Source organism: Diadema setosum, chromosome 1, assembly GCF_964275005.1.
Source record: "Diadema setosum chromosome 1, eeDiaSeto1, whole genome shotgun sequence".
Classification (NCBI taxonomy): Eukaryota; Metazoa; Echinodermata; class Echinoidea; order Diadematoida; family Diadematidae; genus Diadema; species Diadema setosum.
The window spans coordinates 41,574,627-41,599,353 of record NC_092685.1 but is presented as its reverse complement, the minus strand read 5'-3'; the positions used below and the strand labels follow the sequence as shown (position 1 = coordinate 41,599,353).

The following is a 24,727-nucleotide window of genomic DNA, read 5'->3' as shown; positions in this document are numbered from 1 at the left end:
CTAAGATCAGTTGAATTGAAAGTAGGATTGATTTCAGAGCTTTGTGAAATAGCCCTCGTGTTACAAAGATATTTGTGTGAGCATGATGTTATGGTAGATTTTGTAATCAATTGAGATGGGACCCAGGACTGTGAGTGAAATCAAATGCTTCCCTTCCCACACAGAGTTGTAGAGATTGAGGAGTTTGAAATGTTTGAAAAGATGACATTGGTCACATTTCACAGTTTTCCCATCCTGGTGATGGATGATAAAGCTCTTTTAGTGCAAAACCAACAAGTTCTCCTCCAAGTATCAAGTTCATAGAGTTGTTGAGGTATGGAACATGGGCTTGCTCCATTGCAAAAGAACATTTTGAAAGCACGGTCGCACAAGGACCAAAAAGAAAAAAAAAAATGGCACCGAGTACCATGGTGTTTTAGTTTCTGAAGGCAATTTCAAATCATAAATTCATTGTTTGCTGATGGTCAGCTGTACAGGCCATAAAGATGGAAGCATTGTTTATATGCAATAATCAGAGGGATACACAAAGTAATAGAAGAGTTTTAATGGCAGCAGCATAGTGTGGATGATGTTATCTTTTTTTTTTCCACTTATTTTTAAATGGTACATTTCATGTCAGAATATTTCCTTAGTGTAAGATATCAAATTCACCGTATCCATCAGAGTGAATATGTTCTAAAATTAGGCATGTCATGCAAACACTGTACTCATCATACAGATGTTTATTTCGTGCAGATTTTATGGCACTCAAAAAACACAATTTCTTGTTTTAACTTCCTATAAATTTGGTGCTATACATTCAGGCAACAGAGATGGACCCTTTCGATTATTGTTTGTCTCCCTGTGTAAAAAGTATACAAAAAAATTGTAGTTATTACCATCATAGCATGTCACTATTTTTTAATGTAGTGTACCTTGTTCACTGTTGTACCCCTCAAGACAGTAATTACTTTTATTTTCTCTATGTACAACATGATTATTCAGGATGATGTCAGTGTTGAAGCCAAAACATAGTTATCAGAAGGGCTCAAAATTTATTTTCTGCCATTTTCTACCATACATTGAAATGGTCTACTAACTGGCTGGCGCATTTTGTCAGGATGATGAGTTGTTTTGGAACATTTTGAGATCAAAAGAATTAAAAAGTATTGAGCATAGTACACAACTTTTATGTCAGAAGGGTCCTTCCTATAATAGCATTGTGGAGAGGTAAAATGTTACGTGATGACTGATAGTGCCCTTGTAAATGTAATCTGCATGTGATTCACTCTAGTGCGGAAGAAGGGTGGATATTGCTGTGCAAGCGCGCCGGAACACTTCTGGTTTTGGGGGGGCAAAATCTCAACGGGGGCACATTGTGACGATGTGAGATCCTCGGCGCGTGAGCAAAGCGAATGAGCGGGGGTGGGGGGGGGGGGGGGGGGATGGAAAGGGGGATACCCCCCCCCCCCCTCCCCCACTGTAGGGAGCTTTTGTAAAACAGGGTACAAAAGTCGCGTTTATAGACCAAATTTCTAAGGAATTAAACATGGTTAAAATAATCAGTGCGAAGGACTGTGATTATTACATACGGGAGTACATAATAATGTGATGGTGTGAGATCCTCGGCGAGGGAGCAAAGTGACCGATCAGGGGGAGGGTGTGGGAGGGGGGATACCCCCTCCCACGGTGGGGACTTTTTGTAAAAACAGAGTATAAAAGTCGCGTTTATAGAGAATTAAAGCAAATTTCTGGGGAATTAACATGTTGAAAAAATCAGTTGGAAGGACTATAATCATAACATACGAGGAGTACATTAATAATGTGATGGTGCGAGATCTTCGGCGAGGGAGCGAAGCGACCGAGCGGGGGGAGGGTGTGGGAGGGGGGATACCCCCTCCCACGGTAGGGACTTTTTGTAAAAACAGAGTATAAAAGTCGCCTTTATAGAACATTTAAAAGCAAATTTCTATGGAATTAACATATTGAAAAAAATCAGTTGGAAGGACCATGATCTTAACATATGGGGTATATTATGCGACCGAGCGGGGGAGGGTGTGGGAGGGGGGATACCCCCTCCCACGGTAGGGACTTTTTGTAAAAACGGAGTATAAAAGTCGCCTTTATAGAACATTTAAAAGCAAATTTCTATGGAATTAACATATTGAAAAAAATCAGTTGGAAGGACCATGATCTTAACATATGGGGTATATTATGCGACCGAGCGGGGGAGGGTGTGGGAGGGGGGATACCCCCTCCCACGGTAGGGACTTTTTGTAAAAACGGAGTATAAAAGTCGCCTTTATAGAACATTTAAAAGCAAATTTCTATGGAATTAACATATTGAAAAAAATCAGTTGGAAGGACCATGATCTTAACATATGGGGTATATTATGTGATGTTGTGAGATCCTTGACGAGGGAGCGAAGCGACCGAGCGGGGGAGGGTGTGGGAGGGGGATACCACGGTAGGGACTTTTTGTAAAAACAGAGTATAAAAGTCGCTTTTATAGAGCGAGCCACTTTCACTTTGCAATTTATCTGAAATGTACTCATTAAAAGCTTAAACGTGATCGCATCGTTCGAACAATAACAAATATTCTTATACTACTAGAAAGCAAAGAAGAAAATGAAATATGTAAGGTTTACTAAAGGTATGTTTCAGCGGGCACACTCGAGGACACGAGGCTACCATCTATACACAAAATTTACTCATAAGTTACTATTAGTGTATAGATACAATAATGTATGTTGTTAGTGCACTTTCGCCCCGTTAGGGGCGAAAAATTTTGCATTTTCAGTTATGAAATTACAACATTTAGACAAGAAATATGCCTTTATTGTTCATTTTGGTCTTTAAATCAGTGATTAATTATTTGTTACAGGGGGCACTTTGGGGGGGGGGGGGGGGGCAAAAACTCGTTTTGCCCCCCCAACATTTTGTTTCGGGGGGGCAAGTGCCACCCCTGCCCCCCGCTTCCGGCGCCCTTGCTGCTGTGGCCTGATTTGTTGATTATAATCAATTATGAAAAACTGCGTAGCAACCACACAGTTGGGCGAGTTTGGAGATTATGGACTTCAGGCAAATCTTTTTGGCCAATATTTTGCATTTTCATCAACAATTGAAATCGTGTTATTACAGCATTATTTCACTCATTTCTTATGCATGAATGTACATTTTGCAGAAATTATTGACAGTTCTGCAGGTTTACAAGAATTATGTTTTGGCTTTAAATAGGAGAGGATCACATGTTCCAAGCCAACAATCCTAGTTGTCTACATGCATGAATAAGATTTGATTTTCATATTCTGCGCTTGCAAAATGGAGATTTTGGAACAAAAACCAGTTATCAGTAATAGCAGCAGTATAGCCACACTGTTTCAAGTTAACAGCTGAGGATGTTAGTGTGTGACTCATGATTTATGGGTGTGGCTTGACTGAACTTGGCCTTGGTTGTGTATTTTGTTGTTATTCTATTGAGTGTGTTCAGTGGAAGGAATTTAAAGGATTCTATCTGTGAAGATAGGAGCTTTGAATTTTTTTTTTCTAGATCGAGTAGTCATCGCAGACTGTGTTTCAGTACTTTTGTCAATAAAGTGAATAAGGAAAGAGCATATGTGACCCGCTACAACAAAATGATCCTAAAGTCGGGCGAGGTCGATTATTTGAAAATTGCATGATATAATCCCCTAATCTTTCTGCTTTAAATTGATATATAACACATTTTATAAAAATAATCGGCTGCGGAGATATCGATGTTTAAAAGAGAGCATGTCGAGACGTCTGGAAAAGCACTGTTTCGAGAAAAGTGCCCTAAAAGTCTTCCTTTCGACGCAATCACGATCAAGGGACATGCAAGTCAGTTTTCACCTCTGTGGACAATAGAATGTAAGCCCTAGCAACCCCTGAAGAGTTCATTCAAGCACATCAGCGTCGGCGGTCTCCTCATCAACCAATCAGTGACCAGGATGTGAGAAGCGGCTGAGCATAGCGCACCCCGCCTGCACGTGCACCAGTCGACTGGGCAGTGTGCGAGCTTCACGCTTAGGTTAGCAGCAAGCAGCAAACTGACCAATGAGATCACTCTGGTCGTTGTTAGGGGCGGAATCTATCTGTGGCGCTCAATCCAAAATTTCGAACCAGTTTCTGCTTCGTTGAAACGCCAAAAAACATTGCTCAGAAAAACGCTATTTCTTTATCTTTTCTTTGATCATTATCGTCAAAATTTTGACAGATGATAGAAGACATATTAGACTCCAATAATATATCAAAATCAGAAAATCGTAAGTTTTGACCAATTTTAATGCTCTGACTTCAAACTCGATTTTCACGGCTTCGACAGTGCGCGACTTTAGGACCTTTTTGTTGAAGCGGGTCACATATAAATGAATTTCAGAAATTCAAGCTGAAATGGTTCGATTTGTTTTCGATTGCATTTGATTTCAGTCCTTTCAGGCTTTTGACAGTGAACATTTTACTTGAGCAGCATGTTGACATACGATGGCGTGTGAATTAAGCACATATGCAACATACAAGTTGAATTCTAAAAACAGCTTTACATGACTTTTTGTGTTGTTTGCAGTGACATATTTGTGTACAGTATCTACGCGCGTCTTCAAACCTTGATGCTAACTTATATTTCTAAATGTTGGATAAAGTAGGATGGCATGCAGTTAGTCTGAGAACTTTTTAGGTAGTACGTAATAAGCAGTAGACTCAAGCACTTTTTGTGAATGCTGATGTACTCTTGACTCAATTCAACAGTGACCTTGGAAAAATTATTGAAGGAGATATGAGTGCATATATTATAGTACATGTAGATACATGTTTAATCAGAAAGAAAACAGTGTGCTGTTTTAAATTAAGTATAGAACTTTTTTTGAAGGAAATGCCCACATGTTGATCACATATCATGAAATATTTGGTATCATCAAGTTTTACTAATTTATAGTATCATGTGAGTTAAGTGTGTTTTGTGAATCAATAGGCAGTATTAGTTTCTAATCATGACTGAACATTTTGTAATCAGAGTTGACTTTGTGAATGAATGTATACTGCTTGTCCTCTTTTCTGCTCAGAAATCCACATGGAACACATACTTCCAGACTTTACCTGAATGATACTTCCATTTGAGTGTCGGCCAAGGCTGTTGAATTTCATTTTACTTGAAATTCTCTGTGTTAGTTTGCATAATTTGAATCTAAGAACGCTTTCTGCTTTTGTAGTGCAATATAGAAATGACATTCTACGTGTTCCAATTTAATAGGAGCTTTTTGAGTCAAAAATTTGTGTCTTTAAACTGATTGCATTATATAAGTTATTTGATTTGCTATATTTCCTGTTCTGCTTTAATAGTGTACAGCCAATAGATATATTTGATGTATTAGATATGTACAGCAATTGTAGCAGTTCCAAAGCAATAACTATTTATATTACACTGAAATAGGTTGGGATGCTTTATTGCTATGGATCATTCTAAGCCAGAGTATAGTTTGTAAACAAAGGCTTTCTTTTTTTCTCCCTTTATTTTGTTGTGGAAAGAAACTGGCCAACATGTTTTCAGAATGGTTAATAATGCAGACAGTGCCTAATGTTTACCCATCATCACAAGAGCCTTACGAAATTGATATCCTTTAAGGTTAAAACGTACCTCTCAGAAGGGCTCAAAATTCCACCTCCCAACATCTGGAATTTGCTTTCAGTATATCGAAAGGGTCTGCTAAGCAACTTGTTGGGCTGATGCCATTTGCCAGGATAACAAGTTGTTTTGGGAGTATTTTGCGATCAAAAGTGCAAAATAAGTTGGATTGGAGTACTTGACTTTTATTCCTGAAGCACCCTCCAGGTTCAGTGGTGGGTATGTGGAACGTTGCGTTAGGATTGATCATACCCTAGCAGTAGTCTTTCCTACAAGCTGCATGCGATTCATTCTTGCAGGAAGATCAGTGGATACTGTTCTAAAACATGGCAACCATGATCAGATACACTGTAATTTTTTATAGATTGCAGTACTGTCAGCATACTTTTTTTTTTTCAAACATTTCACATATTTGTCGTTGCCCAACTGAGATTGTGTTATTGCAGCTCATCATTTTACACTTTTCTGATTATGTCTTTTTGCATTGCATATCAAAAATACAGATGGATGAGAATGTGAAAAGAAATGTGAAGTGCGGCTGTTCCTCCTGACTTTTTCAAATTATACTCTGGCTACATACTTATTTTTATGTCATGATATTATTCTAACTTATTTTCAAACAAGTTTAGAAGGCAAAATGTTGATATTGTGTAACTGTTGTGTGAAATGTTCTTTGCATTTTATGAATAGTTGAAAAAAAAAGGACCTTTATATAAGATGTACTCAAGCCTCAGACTTGGAGTGTACAGGTTGTGTGAGGAGTCTTTATTTTTTAAGTGTACAGTGCATTTGTTTTTCTTCATGATTGTACAGCATATTGTTTATAATAATGAAGTGTGTGAGCTATGCATTTCACTTGTTTTTGTTTTTGTGTATTTATTATGTACATGCTTCTATTGAGTGACATACCTGCTACTAAATGGGAAAGTGTTGAGATGATTTACAGTGTTTCCAAACGTACTTGCCAGGTTTTTGAAGGAGTCATGTTAAAATTTCATTTGAATTTGAATTGAATGTATATGTGCCAACTTTTGTACAAATTGCAGTTGCCATAGCAACCAATATGCCTACATACCACGTCTATTTAGGCCATTAGCACTGCAGGAGCACTTTTAAAGCACTGTAAGCTCTGTATGAACAGACAAAATGGTACTTTTTCCCCTCTCGAGGAGCGTTCCTGATTATACAGTCACCATCGTAATAGAGCACTCCTCAAGTAGAAAATGTATATGGTGCATTCTGTGCATACAGTTAGTATGTTGGACTTTCCATTGTTCTCTAAGGTTACCATGACAGTTATGCCTCTCTGCTTCATGCATGGTCCCGGCTGGTAGTGACTCTCTAAACAAACAAACTCAAGGGTTGATACAGTGAGTCAATGTGTTTCAGGAGCACTCCTGTGTCCAATGTGTACAAAGGTTTAACAGTCTAGTGCAAATTGTGGACTGAAATAGTTGAAAAGTGGAAATAGAGCTCTAGTTTCTATCTGTTTATTCATTGTAAAGCATAGTTTTGCTTGGAAATCATATTAGCAAAAAATGATGTCTGAGTATAATATATAATGACAGACAAGTCAGGGGGTCACTAGTCAAAGTTCATTTACATGATCAAGGATTGAAGCTTGGCTAGCCAGCTCTAATAGTTATTGAAGGATACAGCAGAAAGGGATCAAATGCTCCCAACAATAAGTTTGCTTATTTGTTTCATGTGTAAATGCACGAGCACATATCGTCGGCCTCATGCCAGAAGGGCCTTAACACCATAGACTTTGTACACTGTTAGGGCCCTTTTGGCATGAGGCCGACGATATTGCAATTTTAATATTTTTGGTTGTGTTGTACTGAATGATCTTCCACAGCATTGATACATGGTGTACAAGTGTACATTCAACTCTGGATGAAACTTTGGCAAACATTTTAACACTCCACTCCCAAGCCATTAGCTTAGTCTTTTTCATGAAATCTGTCAATCACCAGTGGCGGGTGAAAGTTCTGTAAAACTTTGCTGGTTCTGCCATAGAGGGTGCCTCGCCTGAATTGAGGATGGTTTATTCAAATGGGAGCATGCTGTGTTTTAACGTCATGATTGGAGTGCACAGGCAAGATGATATAAATGACATACATATCCTTACAACGGGAAAGACTGGTGAAAATTTGCCGCATCAGAAATTATCATGAAGTAGCTGTACTGTAGACTGGACTAATGATGTGTTCAAATTGTTATTTTATCCTTAAAGCAGGGCTCGACACTAACTTTTTTGTTTGGTGGCCCGATGGGGCCACCAAAATCCTCAATTTCACATTTTTGGTGGCCCGAGAGAAAAATTTGGTGGCCCCGAAAAAAAAAAACAATAAAAAACATTAAAAGTCCTGTTTTTTTTAATGAGTCAAATATCTAAGTTTTATCCAGTCGTAGTAAGAATTGGAAGTTGGACATACATCTGCTCATAAATAAACCTCAACAAACTCGCAACACTCACTCTCAGGCACTCATTCAGTCCTTTTCATCCATCCTTTAAACAAATATAACTGCTAATTTCTGGCGCAAAAAGTTACGAATTAATTGACGTACTTTTCAAAAAATTTGCCCTTTTGGGAAATTTGGTGGCCCGACTTTCAATTTTGGTGGCCCCGGGCCACCGGGCCACCGTTAGTGTCGAGCCCTGCTTAAAGGGTGTGTACAGTTCTGGTCGAGGTGAGGATTTAGCTTTAACGTTTTGCGAGATATTCAGAAACCACTCTATGAGATGTCACAGAGCATGCAGTTCTAAGGGGTATCAAAAGTTTATTCGATGAAAATCGGTTTTGAAATGGCTGAGATATCCAAAAACAAGGTGAAACAAAGTGATCCTAATAAAGTTGTGGCATGTCGCCTTTTATTGTTAGCACTTTTTGGGATATCTCAGCCATTTCATCAAATAAACGTTGAATCCTTCTTAAAATTACATGCTCTTTCATATTTCATAAGAGGCTTTTCATTATCTCACTTAGGAATGTTCAACACATGAATCCCCACCTCAACCAGTACTGTACAGTCCCTTTAAACACAGATATTTTAGTGGCACTTCATGTACATCTGTAGTAGCTATTCAGCTCACGTTCAGTAAGCATGCCAAGGCAAGCCTCAAGAGAAATTTTCTAGTTGTCGGGAACAACCAGTGTCTCAAAGGTGCCTATGTAATGTGAATATTTTCTTGAAATGGTCTACTTATGTTTGATGAAGCTTTTATTCTGTGACAAAATGAAAATGTGGTTTTTGTGCACAATATCCATCAAATGGTTGAAATTTAATGCCCTCTGCTCTTTCATGGGAGAATACTTTTTTTTAACCATGAATTATAAAGAATAGTGCACGTTAAATGGAATTTTATTATTGGAAATGACAATTATTATTTGTATATATATACATTGCACTTCTTGCTCTATACCAGGATGCATACATGTACCAAGAAAGCAATCAAGGAATTGGCTGTATATCTAAGTACTGTGTTTTGAAAAGTAAATAAGTTTGTGGACATTATCATGTTTTGTTTTGTTTTTTTGTCATTTTTGTCATTTTTTTTTTTGGGGGGGGGTCATTTTCCACAAGTCAGCCATTTGAAAATGTCATATTTATCTACGCTTGCTATGTATCACTCATCACTCAAGCATTCAGTTCTCATGAGCTATTTGTATGAATTGGATAATAAAGAATTGTTTCCAATCACTTGAGTCCGTAAAGTTGGTGCTATTATGTTTTTCTTTTCTTTTTTAATCAATAACATTAATACCAGTGAATGAAGATATTGAATGACACAAAAATGTGAATGTGCAAACCTTTAATTTATTTTTGTACAAATACATTTACATGCACATGATTACTGACAAATTTACAAATACATGTACATGACAATGTACGTTATGCACAATACCAGATTGCTACAAATATTAGCAGTCTTAAATTTTCTCAGTCTTTATGACTGACAAAACAACAAGAAAACAAACAAACCAAAACTTGTCTTGTTTATAGTACTGAGATTCCAGTATTTGAGATGACATCTTATCAGTGTGTAAAGCAGATAAGTTTATTTTTTTTTTCCTTTTTTTTTTTTTAAATAGAAATTCACATTCACATGCATTATGTTTACCATTTCCGGGTTAAATATGCAGCATTACAATGCATCTCAGTGAAAAGCTTTAAGTTTTATGGGTTTTAAATACTCTTGGAATTACTGAAGACTGCATACTCAATCAGTAGAGCAGTAGAGTCGTGGCCACAACGTACAGTTATGCTCACATCACATGGAGTTATGGCAACATCATTATCATCGGAGTTGTGACCAAATGCACGGAGTTGTGACCAAATGCATGGAGTTGTGACCACATGATTTGAAATTGTGACCAAACAACATTCTATTCATAAATCCTGTGATATTTATTCAAATGTGTGGCTCATAACCATAAATGATACCTTGCTATATAGTGCACTCCCATTATAAGGAACACGGTTATAACAAAATTCCGGTTACAAGAAAGTAAAAATTAAGGCCGCCACATTATCCACTCTATGTATTTTTATTGTTTATTTGTTCGGTTATAACGAAATTTCAATACAACGAAAGAAAACTGCTGGTCCCGAGGACTTCGTTATAATGGGAGTCCACTGTACTGCATTAAAGTTCACAAATCTGCAAGTATACATCGGTCTGGCCAAGAAATATGAAGTTCATAATTTAACTTAACTTCTTTCTGCGCAGTTTCCATATGAATGACCAAAAAATATATACATACATATCTTCCGATGTTGACAAAACCATCATATCAAATTCAATCTTCAATTTGATATAAATAAAGGTAAAACACACACACACACACACACACACACACACACACACACACACACACACACACACATGACATGGTGGTTCAGATTAGGACTCTTGTCTTGAGAAAGTCACGAAGCAACATGTTATGTACAAGGGCACATACAAATACTACAGACTGTACAAGGGCAAAGTTTACTTCACCTACATTTCCTCTTATAGACAATCAATGTAACTAGATCCGATGGCAAACCCAAAAGTGAATGTGCTTCAAAGCGTCCAGGTTTTTAACTATTTGGAATGTATGAGAAACACAAATTATTGAGATCATCATACAGATCTACAAACGCGCATTAAGACTGCGAGATTATTTCAGTGGAGTGCGCAGATTATTATAAACAATTTGATACAAACGAATTAACTTGTCCAATCTTCCATTCACACCTTCAGGATCGCTGAGATGAAAAGACATAGTTAAAACTACCGAGCACATTTACATGTATAATGTTTCGTACAAAAGTCTTTTGAGATAAGGCATCCGTGAAAGTCGCATCCACCTCCCTGGTCGCATAGAACGGCATCAACACTAAATCATTCTGTATTGTGCTGTTACATTCATTCGTCACAGATCTGTGATCTTGTTTTAACATAACTTATTTAAAGCACACAAGGACTGAAGGAGGTTATCATGCTAAACACACTTATAAGTGCAATGGTGTACTTACATCTCTATGGTACTGTATAAGAACCTACTATCCTTGCCTTTATACTGTACATAGTACACGTGATTATGAAGAGTTTGTTCGCAAAAGGAGTTAACTCCGTTGTTGTCTATTTGAGATATTTGCGATTAAACATGTTAAAAACAAACAAAATAACCATGGGATATTCTTTAATCATAACTTCAAAAATACTCCTTGTGTAACAAATGAGGTATCACTGGAAATATCTTATTTGCACTTACGGTAATGTTTCAAAATGGCGCTTTACCCGTTTCACGACAAAACTCTTGAAATGATTATTTTCTTGGTCTTTTGAATGATAAAAAAAAACCATCTTCAGCATTTAGTCCACCATTCACTCCGTTTTCTTCTCATCTTTGGCTTGCCTGTCCAGCGTAAACATCACTACGTATCTGTAGAGTGAAATAAGACGACATAATGGTGAAACAGATTTACATACAACGGTGCCTGGCAGCATTTATCATACACATCAGATTAAATAAGCCGGTACATTATGTACATGGTAATTGTTTATTTGGCTATCTCGATATCACCAATCACTTCAAACGATATAAAACAGCATATAGATCAGCATATGTTCTACCCCAGGAGAAGTAGACGGAAGAAAGAACATAAAGGTGACGGGATAAGACGACGAAAAATGGGAAATACAAGGATGTTTGTAATTTTTAAAAATATGTTCATCTATTATGTGTTTTTCTTTTCTAAGGTTTCAATTCTCCTTCGTGCTGCTTTTGTAAGAAGGAAAGAGAAACGAATAATTTAATCATATTGTAAGCAATCACTACGGACAAAAACCCACCAGACTTAGAAGGATGCTCCCGAAATCAATCATGCCTCTTAGATAAGCATATGAAAAAATAGATGAAAAAAAAAGGACAAATGGAGTGTCGATGACTGCATGGCTAATGGACCCCGGCATGGAACATTATTGTTAAGGGCGGACGTTCACTTGGGCGCAGACAAGCCTAGGAAGGGTTGCGGAAGCAAATTCTGTCATTTCGGCATCCTGTCCGCGTCAGACGCGGAAAAAGTGTGCGAATCGGCTTGTCCTGGGACATTCCTAGGAATATCCGCGAAATTTCCGCGGACTGACTGTGGACATTCCTAGGAGTGTCCTAGGAATCACTCCGGAAGAGCGCGAAATACCCCGGAATATGCTAATCGTAGCCGGGCAACGCGGAAACATCTAGGATTACACCAGGAATGATTAAATCATGAACGCGGACAATCAGGATGACTTGCGGACAGCAAGAGTATATGCGGACAGTATGAGGAAATAGGGCAAAGTTGTAAATTGGGAGCCGACTTTCGATTTTTCTCATTTGACTGCTAGCCGTCATGGAGGTCACACCAGCCGAAATTCGCTTTGCCCTATTGCTTCAAATACCAGCTGTGAGAGATGCTGAGATAGCACCTATAGCTCACAAGTCAGTGAGGCATCACGGACCTGATACATGGAATGCTTTACCCGACTCCTTAAAAACATGAACATCTCTGTTTTCTTTCAAAGCTAGTTTAAAGAAATATATTTTAACTCAATGTATTTAGTACAATAAAGTATAATGATTGATATGATTTTGTTTACGTTTTGGTCTAAATTTATTAGTATTATTATACTTGTATTATAGTATGTATATATATATATATATATATATATATATATATATATATATATATATATATATATATATATATATATATAAAATGACCTAGTTCCGTTTTTGTGGGGTTTGAGGTGGACGGTCAGATTTAAAGCGAACGAAACGATGCACTATGTATACGATGTAATGGCAACTATCAAAAATCCCTCAAATGAAAATGACTTCTGAAAAGAACGCAAAAAACTCCCAGAGTTTACTCGGAGCGGAGAGCGCTGCTTCCTCTTTTTCCTAGTTACTGTTGGCAAAATATCCACTGCCTTCTGTTTTGCTTCCTTCATTTGGGACTGGGAAATGCTGATATTTACCTTTCCCTAATCAGTGGAAGAGAGGTTTGGCTGTGGGGCTTGCATGGGGACCTCGCCTCCCTTATTGGTCTTTTTGAGTTTCATTGACATGATGCTGCATTGATCTATTTTTTTAAACTTTCAAAATCCTTCCGCTCATGGATCGTGTTGACTCTTTCATGTCTTGATCACAAAATGTCTGCATCGGCTCCGGACACTTGCATATATAGATCAGCATCGGTTCCGCACTGTCCTAAAACATTCCTGGTGTCTTCCGCTTTCATTCGCGAAGCTTCCCCACACCGCGGGTCCAAATTTTGGTCTCGATCAAAATTCAAAATTCAAAAATCAAAATTTGAACGCGGATATTTTCTCTCTCCCGAAGGTGCGGAAACGCCCGGACATGACTGTTTAGGACAGTGAGCGGACACTTTCAGGAACGTGCGGACAGGTTGCCGAACGAGTGCGGAATACCAAATTTGCTTTGCGGGTCTTGTCCGCGTCTTGTCCACGCCCTAGTGGACGCCTGGTCTTACAAAATAGGTTTCCGCAGCTCTCGACGATGTACACGTCTGGGGTTGCTGCGGGGAATTTCCCAGTACATCGTATGAAGTGTGATATCATAGCCATGCATCGCCATTTGAACTGATTCTGAACAACCTCACCCGGCTCGAATCTTTATGCGCGCACCTGACATCACGTCGGTACTCTTCATATACACACACACATCTATTGTTAACGCTTGTGATCACGTGACATGGACACGCCACAAATGACAAAGGCAGATGATTATTATCACGATTAGCTTTGCACTATAATGACGCTTGTAACACAAAAATCAATGGAAAGTCATCATGCTTTACTAGACTCTCTACTTCATCTATTAAATCAGTGTTGATGTTATCTATGTTGGGTAACTATATTCTGTCGACATGAAACTGTAGCTCTGATGTATTTCAAGCCGCTGGAAATGGCATCGTCGTTGTTGACCAAAGTTACAAACGGAATTGTCTCGAGAATAGAAGGAACATGGACATATAAATGAAATGTTTGAATCGATTTTTATGAACATTGAAAATGAATACTTGACATAATGATAAGCCGATTCCTCTTTTTTTCTTGTTGTTCTTCTTCCTTTTCCATAGTAGTCTACCAAACTAACTTCAAAGCGAATGGGATCGACACGGAAGCGTTCAACAATGCTTGGTGATGGGAGCATGGGTGCGGGATTATACAGCGATATAAATGATGCATGTCACGAGACCGACACCCACGAGTCATATATCCCACGAGTTATACAGCCCACAAGTCATACAGCTCACGAGTCATACAGCCCACAAGTCATACAGCTCACGAGTCATACAGCCCACAAGTCATACAGCCCACTGGTTAACAGCCCACGAGTTCAACACTAAATGAACAAAGCCCACGAGTTCGACATCAAGTAAAATAGGCTCACGAGTTATACAGCCCATGAGTTCGACAATAGGCAATTAAAGCCCATGAGTTCGACACTAAGCAAAAAGGCTCACGAGACCGACACTATCTATACGCAAACAATTAAAGCCCACGAGACCGACACTACGCAAAAAAAAAAAAAAAGGAGGGGGGGTTCATGAGACTGTACACTAGGCAAAGGGGCCCACGAGACTGACAGGATGAACAGCGCCATCTATAAACCAATGAAGATTGCGTATACACGTAGTTGTATAGGGTGTCTTGAAAGTGGCATAAAGAAGAAATGAGTAATGGGAAAGGGGACTTGCTGGGGTGTTACCGCGTCAGTTGCCCTACCTCACTCCCTGGAAGTTTCAAGATCTGTCTTTGTGTGTGGGTGTGTGAGTGATTGTGCAAAAGTGAAAATGAAAAATCGTTACAAGTGTGCAGCTGATCTTTATACTTCAATTCTTAAAATGCAAAAGCACCGTCGTTTGCAAGTTAACTCCTCGACATTACCTTTAGGTATTCTTGCTCCCCCTCCCTTAAAAAAAAAAAAAAAATAATGATATATATATATAAATCTGTGCAGAGCCACGGTTATTACAGTCTAATAATTACAGTCTAATCTTACAGTCTAATATATACCTATATGTATATATATATATATATATATATATATATATATATATATATATATATATATATGTATGTATATAGTGTGCATATTCAGTTCAGCCTACTAGAAAAACGTCCAGTTGGGAAATCAAGTTTAGGTTAAGACAAGGAAATACTACACAAAATGATCAATGTCACAGGGCACACCTGCTGTTGTAGTAATAAGCGAAGGTGTGTATGAAGTCACAGAAAATACATGTAAGTCAATCGCCTATTAAGGTATTTGTTATGATTCAGGAAAAGAAAATGTATATTGCATCCATGAAAACAGTTTAATTCCTTTGACAATTTACCGCTTTGAGAAGAATAATCATATTACAAACACAAGCCAACAAAATCGAGGATCTATCGCTGCAATATAAAACGTTATCATCAATTGAATTTCATACATTATAGTTACAAAGACAAATTGGCTCTACAACTTCAAAGCAGTCGAGTAGGATATCTAATACTTAAGTGGAGCGATGAAAAAAAGGGGAAAATTATCATCTTCTAGCTAGAGTGGGGGAGGGCCTATTAAAATTAGCACGATGTCGTTATGATAGAGCTAACTAAGTCATACGTCATTCTTTTTATTTTCCCTTTTCACCTTTTATGACTTTAATGCAACACCTTGTACAGATACACACTTGTGGTTGACATATAGATGACATGACGCTGTTCATCCTGTTGGTCTCGTGACCCTTCTTTGCCTCGTGTCGGTCTCGTGAGCCTTCTTTGCGTAGTGTCGGTCTCATGAGCCCCCCCCCCCCTTTTTTTTTCTTTTTTTTTTTTGGCCTGGTGCCGAACTTATGGGCGCTGTGGCATACTAGTGGATAAGACTCTCGACTCCCGATCGGATGATCCGAGTTCGAATCCCGCCCATAGTGCTTGTAACGTCCTTGGACAAGATGTTTTTTACCCACTATTTAAAGATGTCCCTCTCGACCCCGGTGTATAAATGGGTACCTGGCAATGCTAGGGTAATAATAATAGCTGGGCTCTCTGGTAGAGCAGTGGCAACACTGAAGAGGCTATACCCTGGGTAAATAAGACATTATCATTATTATTATCATTATTATCATTATTATTATTATTATTATTATTATTATTATTATTATTATTATTATTATTATTATTATTATTATTATTATTATTATTATTATCATCATCATCATTGTTATTATTGATATCATTATTATTATTAACATTTGCCTAGTGTCGAACTCATGGACTGTATGACTCGTGAGCAGTCGGCCTATAACTCGTGGGCTGTATGACTCATGGAACCATTTTCATTATCGGAGATGAGGTTGACAAAAAGCGGGTAGGCTTAATTATTTGGCACACGTTATCATGTGAAGATTGGAAGGGATCACATCAAAGGCATATGGACCCACGTGAGTGCTGAGAAAATGGCCGCATAAGCGACGGCGATAAACAAGAACACCAGGCCTGGCCGGGTCTGCACCGACGCCGAGTAGATGTTGTTGAGGATGAAGCTGGTGACGGGTACGGCCAGCGTGTTCAGGAACGTACCGAGCGACGTGAACGCTCCTGCAGGAAGAAAGGCAGAAAGAGATATATAGAGCTTGGGAGAGAGGGAAAGGGGGGGGGGGGGGGTAAGTTTGAGAGAGCACGTACATGTATGTGTGCGTGTGTGTGTGTGTGTGTGTGTTTGCGCGCGCGGAAGTAATTTATGCACATTTTGTGTCTGGTTTACAAAATTTATATTGCTAGAAATTAGAGACGGTCATCAGAAATTTGATATTCCTGAAAAAAGTTTGAGAGCTATTTTCATGAGGCCTATAGAATTTCAACGCATATTGGAGATGAGATGTTAGACAATTTCAACTGAAATCATTTCATGGAGCGGTTCATACTATGGGGCACTTATTAAAATTTTGCTTTGTTGCTGATAAATTATGTTCTTTTTGTAGTCACATTTCAGAAACTTATTTGTATTTTGGAATTGCGTTAAAACTAAAGAATTTTGGCAGGATATGATTGAGTATTTTGAGATAGCAGAATTAAGAAGTGTATATGGCAAGATATACACGAGGGCATACAAGGGAGGTCTCATGGAGTAAAATTGTGCAATACAGTTATTTTGGTAACCACATTTATTATATATAAAGCAAGGTTACAATTAAGATTACCGTCATTGGTAGAATTGAAAAATATATTAGGTACATATTGTGAGAAAGAAAAGAAAATCTCCATTAAAAGAAATAAATTAGGTTTACATTTATTGTAATGGGAGCGTTTTGAACATTACAAATAATATCTTTCATTCGCAGGTGTTTTTGTGTTCCACTTCTTTATCATAACGACGATACCTGATATCTCTTTCTGACAGGTAGAGTTTTAAGTAGTTTTATGATTTCTCTTTTTTATTATTTATAACAACGACGGTATTTGAGTGGTAAAATAGTAAAATTGTAATGGGTAGGGTGGGATGGAAAGGATGGGTAATTAATAATGGGCGGAGTGGGTTTCCATCTATTTTTTTTTTTTTTTGGGGGGGGGGTAGTGTATATTAAAGTAGTATATTATATGGTTAGGAAGGGTAGTAAAGTTAGTTAATAGATGGATTTCATTTAGATATATTTGGCATGCATTATTGAAAAATGAAAATACATTATTTCTTTAAAACTATTATTCCCTTATATTTCAACAGTCAGCTGACAGTAATACCAAAGAGAATTGATGTATTTTGTATGATGTGATTGGAAAAGAACAAATAATATATAATTTGAAAGAAAAAAAGACTTTAGAGGGAGAGAAACCAATATCGGTTTCCTTCTTACATTATCGTCATGAGAAAAAAAAAATATATATATCTTCGGCCTTATGCCAAAAGGACCTTAAAGAACTTCCCCTGCTATGCCAAAAGGGCACTAATAGTGTACAAAGCCTATAGCGTTAAGGGCCTTTTGGCATAACAGGGGAAGTTCTTTAAGGCCCTTTTGGCATAAGACCGACGACATATATATACATAATTATGCGCATAGTTCTTGTTTACTGCCTAAGCTCTTTTTGATGGGCCAGAATGTATCGAAAAGCAATGTAATCGATAAAGAGATTTTTTTAATGAAATTTCATCCAATCATGCATTTTATTTGATTTGATTTCACTTATTTTCAAATTTCTCAAATCCACATTATTCTACCATATATACTTATGCTAAAAATTAATTGGAAACACACACCTACAAATATTTGACATTTAGATATCTAAAATTGAATTACTGAGAAGAATAACGCTGGAAATGTTCCCTTGAAATCCTTTTATTATAACTGGAAATGAAGTAAACGAAATGACAAATTAAAAAAAAAAAGACGAAAAACGTCATCGGCCAAAATGTTACGTTATTAAACATAATGATTATTCTGATGAATCTTATGATATGATATACATTCCATTATATACATACATATATATATATATATATATATATATATATATATATATATATATATATTTATATATATATATATATTTCATATTTTTATTTTCATTACGCATGATTCTTGTCTTCCAAGCATGGATTTCAATTCATCCATTTCAATAAAGGCAATGAATTCACTGTGGACAAAAGTTACTAGTCCACGAAATACCTTACTATGAATTGAAAATGTGGCGAAATAGCTTCTTCGATGTTATCAGAATCCCATAGCCTACTACTTCATCATCAAAATTAATGAAATTCTTGCGTCGAATTGTTTTTATGGCAACTGATTGACAAATTGAGCTATATACGTCCATGTAAATAAGCACCGAATCAATCGGTGTTTTAGTAGTAGCCATGATTAAAATGGTCTAGGGCAATTACCCCCTGGGCAATTACCCCGGACCCTTCCCCTGGCCCTAATCTTAATCCTGAATCTAATCCTAACCCTAACCCAAACTCCTAACCCTAAACCTAACCCTAACCCCGGTAATATTTACTCTAACCTTACCACTAACCAGTATTTAGCCGGGGGTTAATTGCCCTCGGGGGTAATTGCCCTGATACGGATTAAAAATCATGGGCATACAGTATACTCGGGCTCGATTCGAACCAACGACCTCCTGATCATCAGACAGGTGTCTTATCCACTAGCCCACAGAGCATCTGCCGACACCCAGAGATGGTTCTAGTAATCATTATACTAGTATTGCATGCAGCGGGTACTGTGTACTTTAATATTCAAATTACATTATGTAATGAAGTTCTTGCGTCGAGTTGTTGGATTGACATATTGTCATACATTCGGTGCTTATTTACGTCAATGTATAATAGGGCAACCTGTCAATCAGTTGCAATACGTCATCATTCTACAACCATGTAACTGTGCGACACTATTATGAAATGACGTATACAAGACATGATCCGTTACAAAGTTACGCGAGACACAATGGCCCAACTTTCACGAAGGTATATACATGTATATAGTTTAAATTGAATCCATTATGATAGGAATTTGGTCCAAGGAGCTGTCCTGGCTCAGTGGATAAATTCATGGGCTATTAATCACGAGGTCCTTAGTTCAAGTCCCCTGACAGGCTGACAGCAGCACCTGCAGTGCCCCTGTAGGCAAGGCACCATGCTTGTTGCCAACTGTATATAGGCGTTTTTGTTTTTGTTTTTGTTTTTGTTTTTTGTTTTTGTTTTTGTTTTGTTTTTTTTTGTTTTTTTTTGGGGGGGGGGGTGGGTGGGTGACTTTAAGCTATCGGTCCCGAGGTTACCACTGTAACGGCCACGTAAAGCAAATCATAATTGAAATTCAAAATACAAATTTAACATAACATATGGACTGAACAAGCACGAAAATGATGTCTATGTCTAACAGCACTCATTACTGAATGTCTGTTGGCGTAGGCAATGTATAAGTCGTTTTCACAGTCGAAATTTGCATTATTGAACTAGATAATAAATATAAACCATCTTTATCAAGTCCGGTCAATACCCATAAATTCTTACCTTTTTGTCGAGGACTGACGAGTTTTGATACTATTGAAGCGGGTTGTGCGGGAGCGCAAAACATTACGAAGATGGTTGCTGACAGATTAGAAACAATATTCAAAATAGAGCAATAACAAGAACAACATTTATGTTATGTTGTGTACGAACAAATATCATACATTAAATTTTGTACACCCAAGCAGGCGCAATTCATGCACGATACTTCTTAATCATACCATAACATATCATTATGATCATGACAAAATGAGAATCAGAGAAATATATGAAACAGGCATAAAAATGATTTTTTTTTTTCGGTGTCAGCTATAACCAGCTGTCAATGCAGATAAGTATTTTAGTGTGATCAATTTTCTCTCCATGCGGTACACATGGACAGTACTGTCAGTATTTCGGGTGTCATGTTATAGTTGTGAGAGAAATGACGTGATCGAGTAGTGTCCACTTCAGGTCACTATAAACTGTTCAACAATCAAAGACTTGATGGGGAGTACACCCATGCAGTAATATATTACGGATTACCGATATTTGTTAATCTCTGCACCGTAATCAACTTTAGTGAATATCCAAACAATGAAGTTACGCCTGTTATAGCAAAATATATTCTCCATTGTTAATGACAAATTTGTCACGTCATTTTGTCACCATATCCAACTCCTTTGCTGGCATCAACATAGCTCTATGGACTCTTGGTTTTGAAAAAAAAAAAACATATCTTTTTTCTTTCTTTTTCCCTTTTTTATTTCTTTTAACATCATATCTCATCCACGAAAAGAAGGTTGTGTCACACAGAGGACCCCAAGTCTATTTTGTTTGTTGCTGTTATTGCTGCTCGCGTACACTCACAATCTCCGACGACGAAACAAAAGGAAGTAAGTTACAAGAGTCTTATTTCTGAACAAAAAGGAACTGCCAGATCAAATATTTCACTGCTAAATTACTATGATGCCTGAATTCAGATATTGTTTGGTTCGCTTAAAACCATTTGGTTAGAACAATCTGTTCAATATACATTATAAATCAAATCAAGCTAATTATTTTGTCATTTTGCTATACCACACTGGCCAGAATAGTCCGTAAAGACAATCGCAAAACTCACAAAACCAAAGTATGGCGGACGACGAAGCCAAGCCCGTGATAATACTGATGGTACATCTCCCCAAAAAGGCAATCTGGAGGAGGATGAAATCGTTGCGTATCGATCTCTCGCCTACGACCCGGAAGAAGAATGTCGTGCCCCAGGCTTGACCCACGATACCAAGGCTAGTCTTCAGCGCGGTGTGCAGCGAGGACATTGTCGGGGTGAAAAGAAACGGGGCTTTTTTCGCGTAAAGCCTCAGGAGGCTCGCTTCGACTGGACAAAACAGGTCAAGGCGATTGATGAGTTAGGTATCTAGTGATGCCTTACATCAAATTGGCAATGCCACTAACGCAAAAAAAAAAAAATTGTCACAAAATAAAATCTCAAAAGAAAGCAAGCAGGGCGCTTAATCCATTTACGCAAAGAAACGGAAAATGAGATTTTTACTGATAGAGATTGTTTTTTTTTTTTTTAATATAGAGATCTTTAGAACAATGATTATTATGTGAGCACATTTAATCATGGAACTATGCGATATAACAATTTCTGTTAAGATATGATATAACACATAATAATGTTGAAATCAGTAGTTTGCGATAGAGTTGAGTAATAAGTTCAAATGCTATGCATTCGTGTAAAGAAAGGTTGTTCTTGTCAACCAGATGCTTGACCAAGCAAGAACTAATGTATACGAACTGAATTCCGTATTTTAGACTACAGGCCAAGTACATGATGCACTTCTGTATAATGATATCTTACCTCTGATGACCTGGTAGCAAGCTGTTACATGCACATGCAGTTCCTCAGCGCATTTCAAATACATCCTACTTTGGATCTGGTTTGAATACACTGTGGTTGTTGCGATCTTAAGTATTTCTGGCTACAGGAACAAGCCTTTGTTGGAGTCTGGAATAACATTTGTCTTACATTTAACATGATTGATGATAAAGGTACAAAATTAAATCAATTCACAAAATTAAATCAATTCATCTGGACTTACTGTTTTAATTCTGAGAACGATGACGTCAAATCCTAGACGCTTCGGCGCAGACGCACTAGTGACGTTATTGTTCGGAGTCAGTCGTCGAGGAATTCTCCGGATAACAGAGTTGTACACCTGGGAGAGGTTGTGTTGCCGAGAGAACTAAATTGGTGGAACCGGCCAAGCAGCCACTACACAGTATAAGCAATTATATCAACATCGAAGACCAGGTACATTGGGCAACGATTCGGCCGTCTTAACCTACACATGAAGACATTCAAACATAACTTCAAAGACAAAGATGTGTGCAACCGAGACTGCGTTTATCAACTTTCCCCTGTTTAAACGGCTTTCAAAAAGCCGTTTCCAAAGCCCTTTCCAAAGCCCTTTCCAAAGCCCTTAAGAAACGGCTTCCAAAATAGTTGCGTTTATCAACTCATCGCGAACACGATAACTGGCCTGTCACTGCACAGCTGCATTGCGCAATTCGACCCGAGGAGAAGAGGTCACATAAGGCGTGCATTGTAAATTCGTAACTGCAGTACAATACTACAAAGCCGCTTCAAAACAGCTTTGCGTTTATCAACTTCAAAAGGCGTTCACAAACAGGTTTCTGAAAACCTGTTTAGGAAACCTGTTTGGAAAGCCACAAATTTGCGGCTTTTGAAAAGGCTTTCCGAAAGGGCTTTCAAAACAGCTTTGCGTTTATCAACTCGTAAAAATTCCTTGAAAGCTGTTCGGAAAACCTGTTTCTGCCGAGAACAAGAGTTGATAAACGCACCCTTAGACAAGGAGCTTCGGTGGTTCGAGGGGGGGGGGGGGTCCGGAAGCCGTCTACGTCAACTCCTAAAACCCCATCCTTAATAAGGGCTGGGAGACTGCGACACAACCTCTCCCGGGTGTACACCTTTGTTATCCGGAGAATTCCTCGACGACTGGCTCCGACAAACGTCGCTTTGTGCGTCTGCGCCAATTGGCAACGACGTCTTCCCGCCATCAAATCAGATGAGCTGATGAAGCGTCCAGGATCGGACGTGAAACCGTTCTTGGAAGTGAAGTAAGTCCAGATGAACTGATTTCATTTCGTACTTTTATTGAACGTTATCTGGATGAATCAGAACTTACACCAAATTTATTGAACATGGCTGTTAGTATAAACTAAAGCCGGTCATTCTGATCGGAATTAGTACATATCTTTTTGTTTTATGAAATAGGTTATTTCACAGAGAAATTGGTCACGAAAGATCCGAGATATCTGATCTTACCAATGACAATGGCCATTCCGACCATCCTGATGAAGGTCAGCACGGCTAGTTGTAACTTGGCATTCCTCGATTTCTGCGAGGTGAAAAACACTAACGCCGGCCGTGAGGTTCTCGCGTGCTGACGCCACCACACCAATCGGCTTATCCTTGATGCGGCCATCGTTGTCAGACGACTCGTCCGCCACTCGGGAGGGTTCCTCCAAATGGAAGACGACGAGGTAGACCACGCTGATCATCATGAGGAAGTCGATGAAGTACACGGCGGTAGCGTCGAATATTTGGGTCAAGAATCCAGACAATGTATAGCCCGCAATCACGCCAAGCGATATGAAAGGCATGATCTTGCCGAGTCGCTCGGTGCGCTGCTCCTCGGGAGTGCTGTCGGTGATGTAGTTGGTCAAGGCCGTTGTAAACGTGCCGAACCCACCGCTGAGACCAACCACCAGGGAGCTCGTGAAGAGAAACACCATGGAGACCTTCGGCAGTAAGGAGCCTAGTAGGCGGATGAACACGAGCAGGGTTACGCCCACTACAGGAATGAGCATCATCGGCTTTCGCCCGACCTTGTCGCTCTGTGCGCCGAGAATGAGCGCCGACACGGCGCCAGGGATGTCGGCGAAGACGGAGTCCCAGATCATGATGCGCGACGCCTCGGCCTGGATGGCGTCCTCCGCGTCGGGGTGTTTACTGAGGTCGGAGCAGACGTTGTCGTCATAGTCGAGCCGCTTGCAGGCCATGTTCAGAATGAGATGTTGGGTGACGGGGGCCTGCATAACGAGCCCGGATGCGAAGACGAAGAGGATTACTCGGAGCATGTTTGATGGGTAACTGGCTGAGGCTCTAGACGAATGATTACAATTTGAGCCGTTACAATGTCGCTGAGACTATCAAAGGCAAAATGATACACAAATCGATTTGATGAACAATGACATACACACGCAATCACACACACACATACACACACACTGCACACAGGCTCTGGGCTGCCCTTATTTAATATAGATATCATGGATTAACTTTCTGCTCCTTTCGCACTATGCCCTTCACACTGACCGAACTCTGTATGTGCGTATAAAGCACATACACAACATTGGTATCAAAGGTCACTTTGAAAGGAAGGATGTGATTGAAATGAATCGAAATACAACGAAACCTAGACAGAATAGAAGCACTACTCGGTATTGAATAGTGTGCATAACAAGGGCACACACACACACACACACACACACA

At 38.7% G+C, this 24,727-nt stretch overlaps 1 protein-coding gene across 1 annotated transcript; it reads right to left on the bottom strand.

Annotated features, from left to right (window-relative positions):
* Positions 1-11,463: 11,463 nt before the first annotated feature.
* Positions 11,464-24,312, bottom strand: LOC140230699 (uncharacterized). The gene is given in 6 exon segments (XM_072310843.1): positions 11,464-11,553; positions 16,604-16,760; positions 20,170-20,247; positions 21,269-21,523; positions 23,498-23,582; positions 23,584-24,312. Coding segments are annotated over 6 exon segments (1,362 nt in total). The 3' UTR covers positions 11,464-11,495.
* Positions 24,313-24,727: the final 415 nt, after the last annotated feature.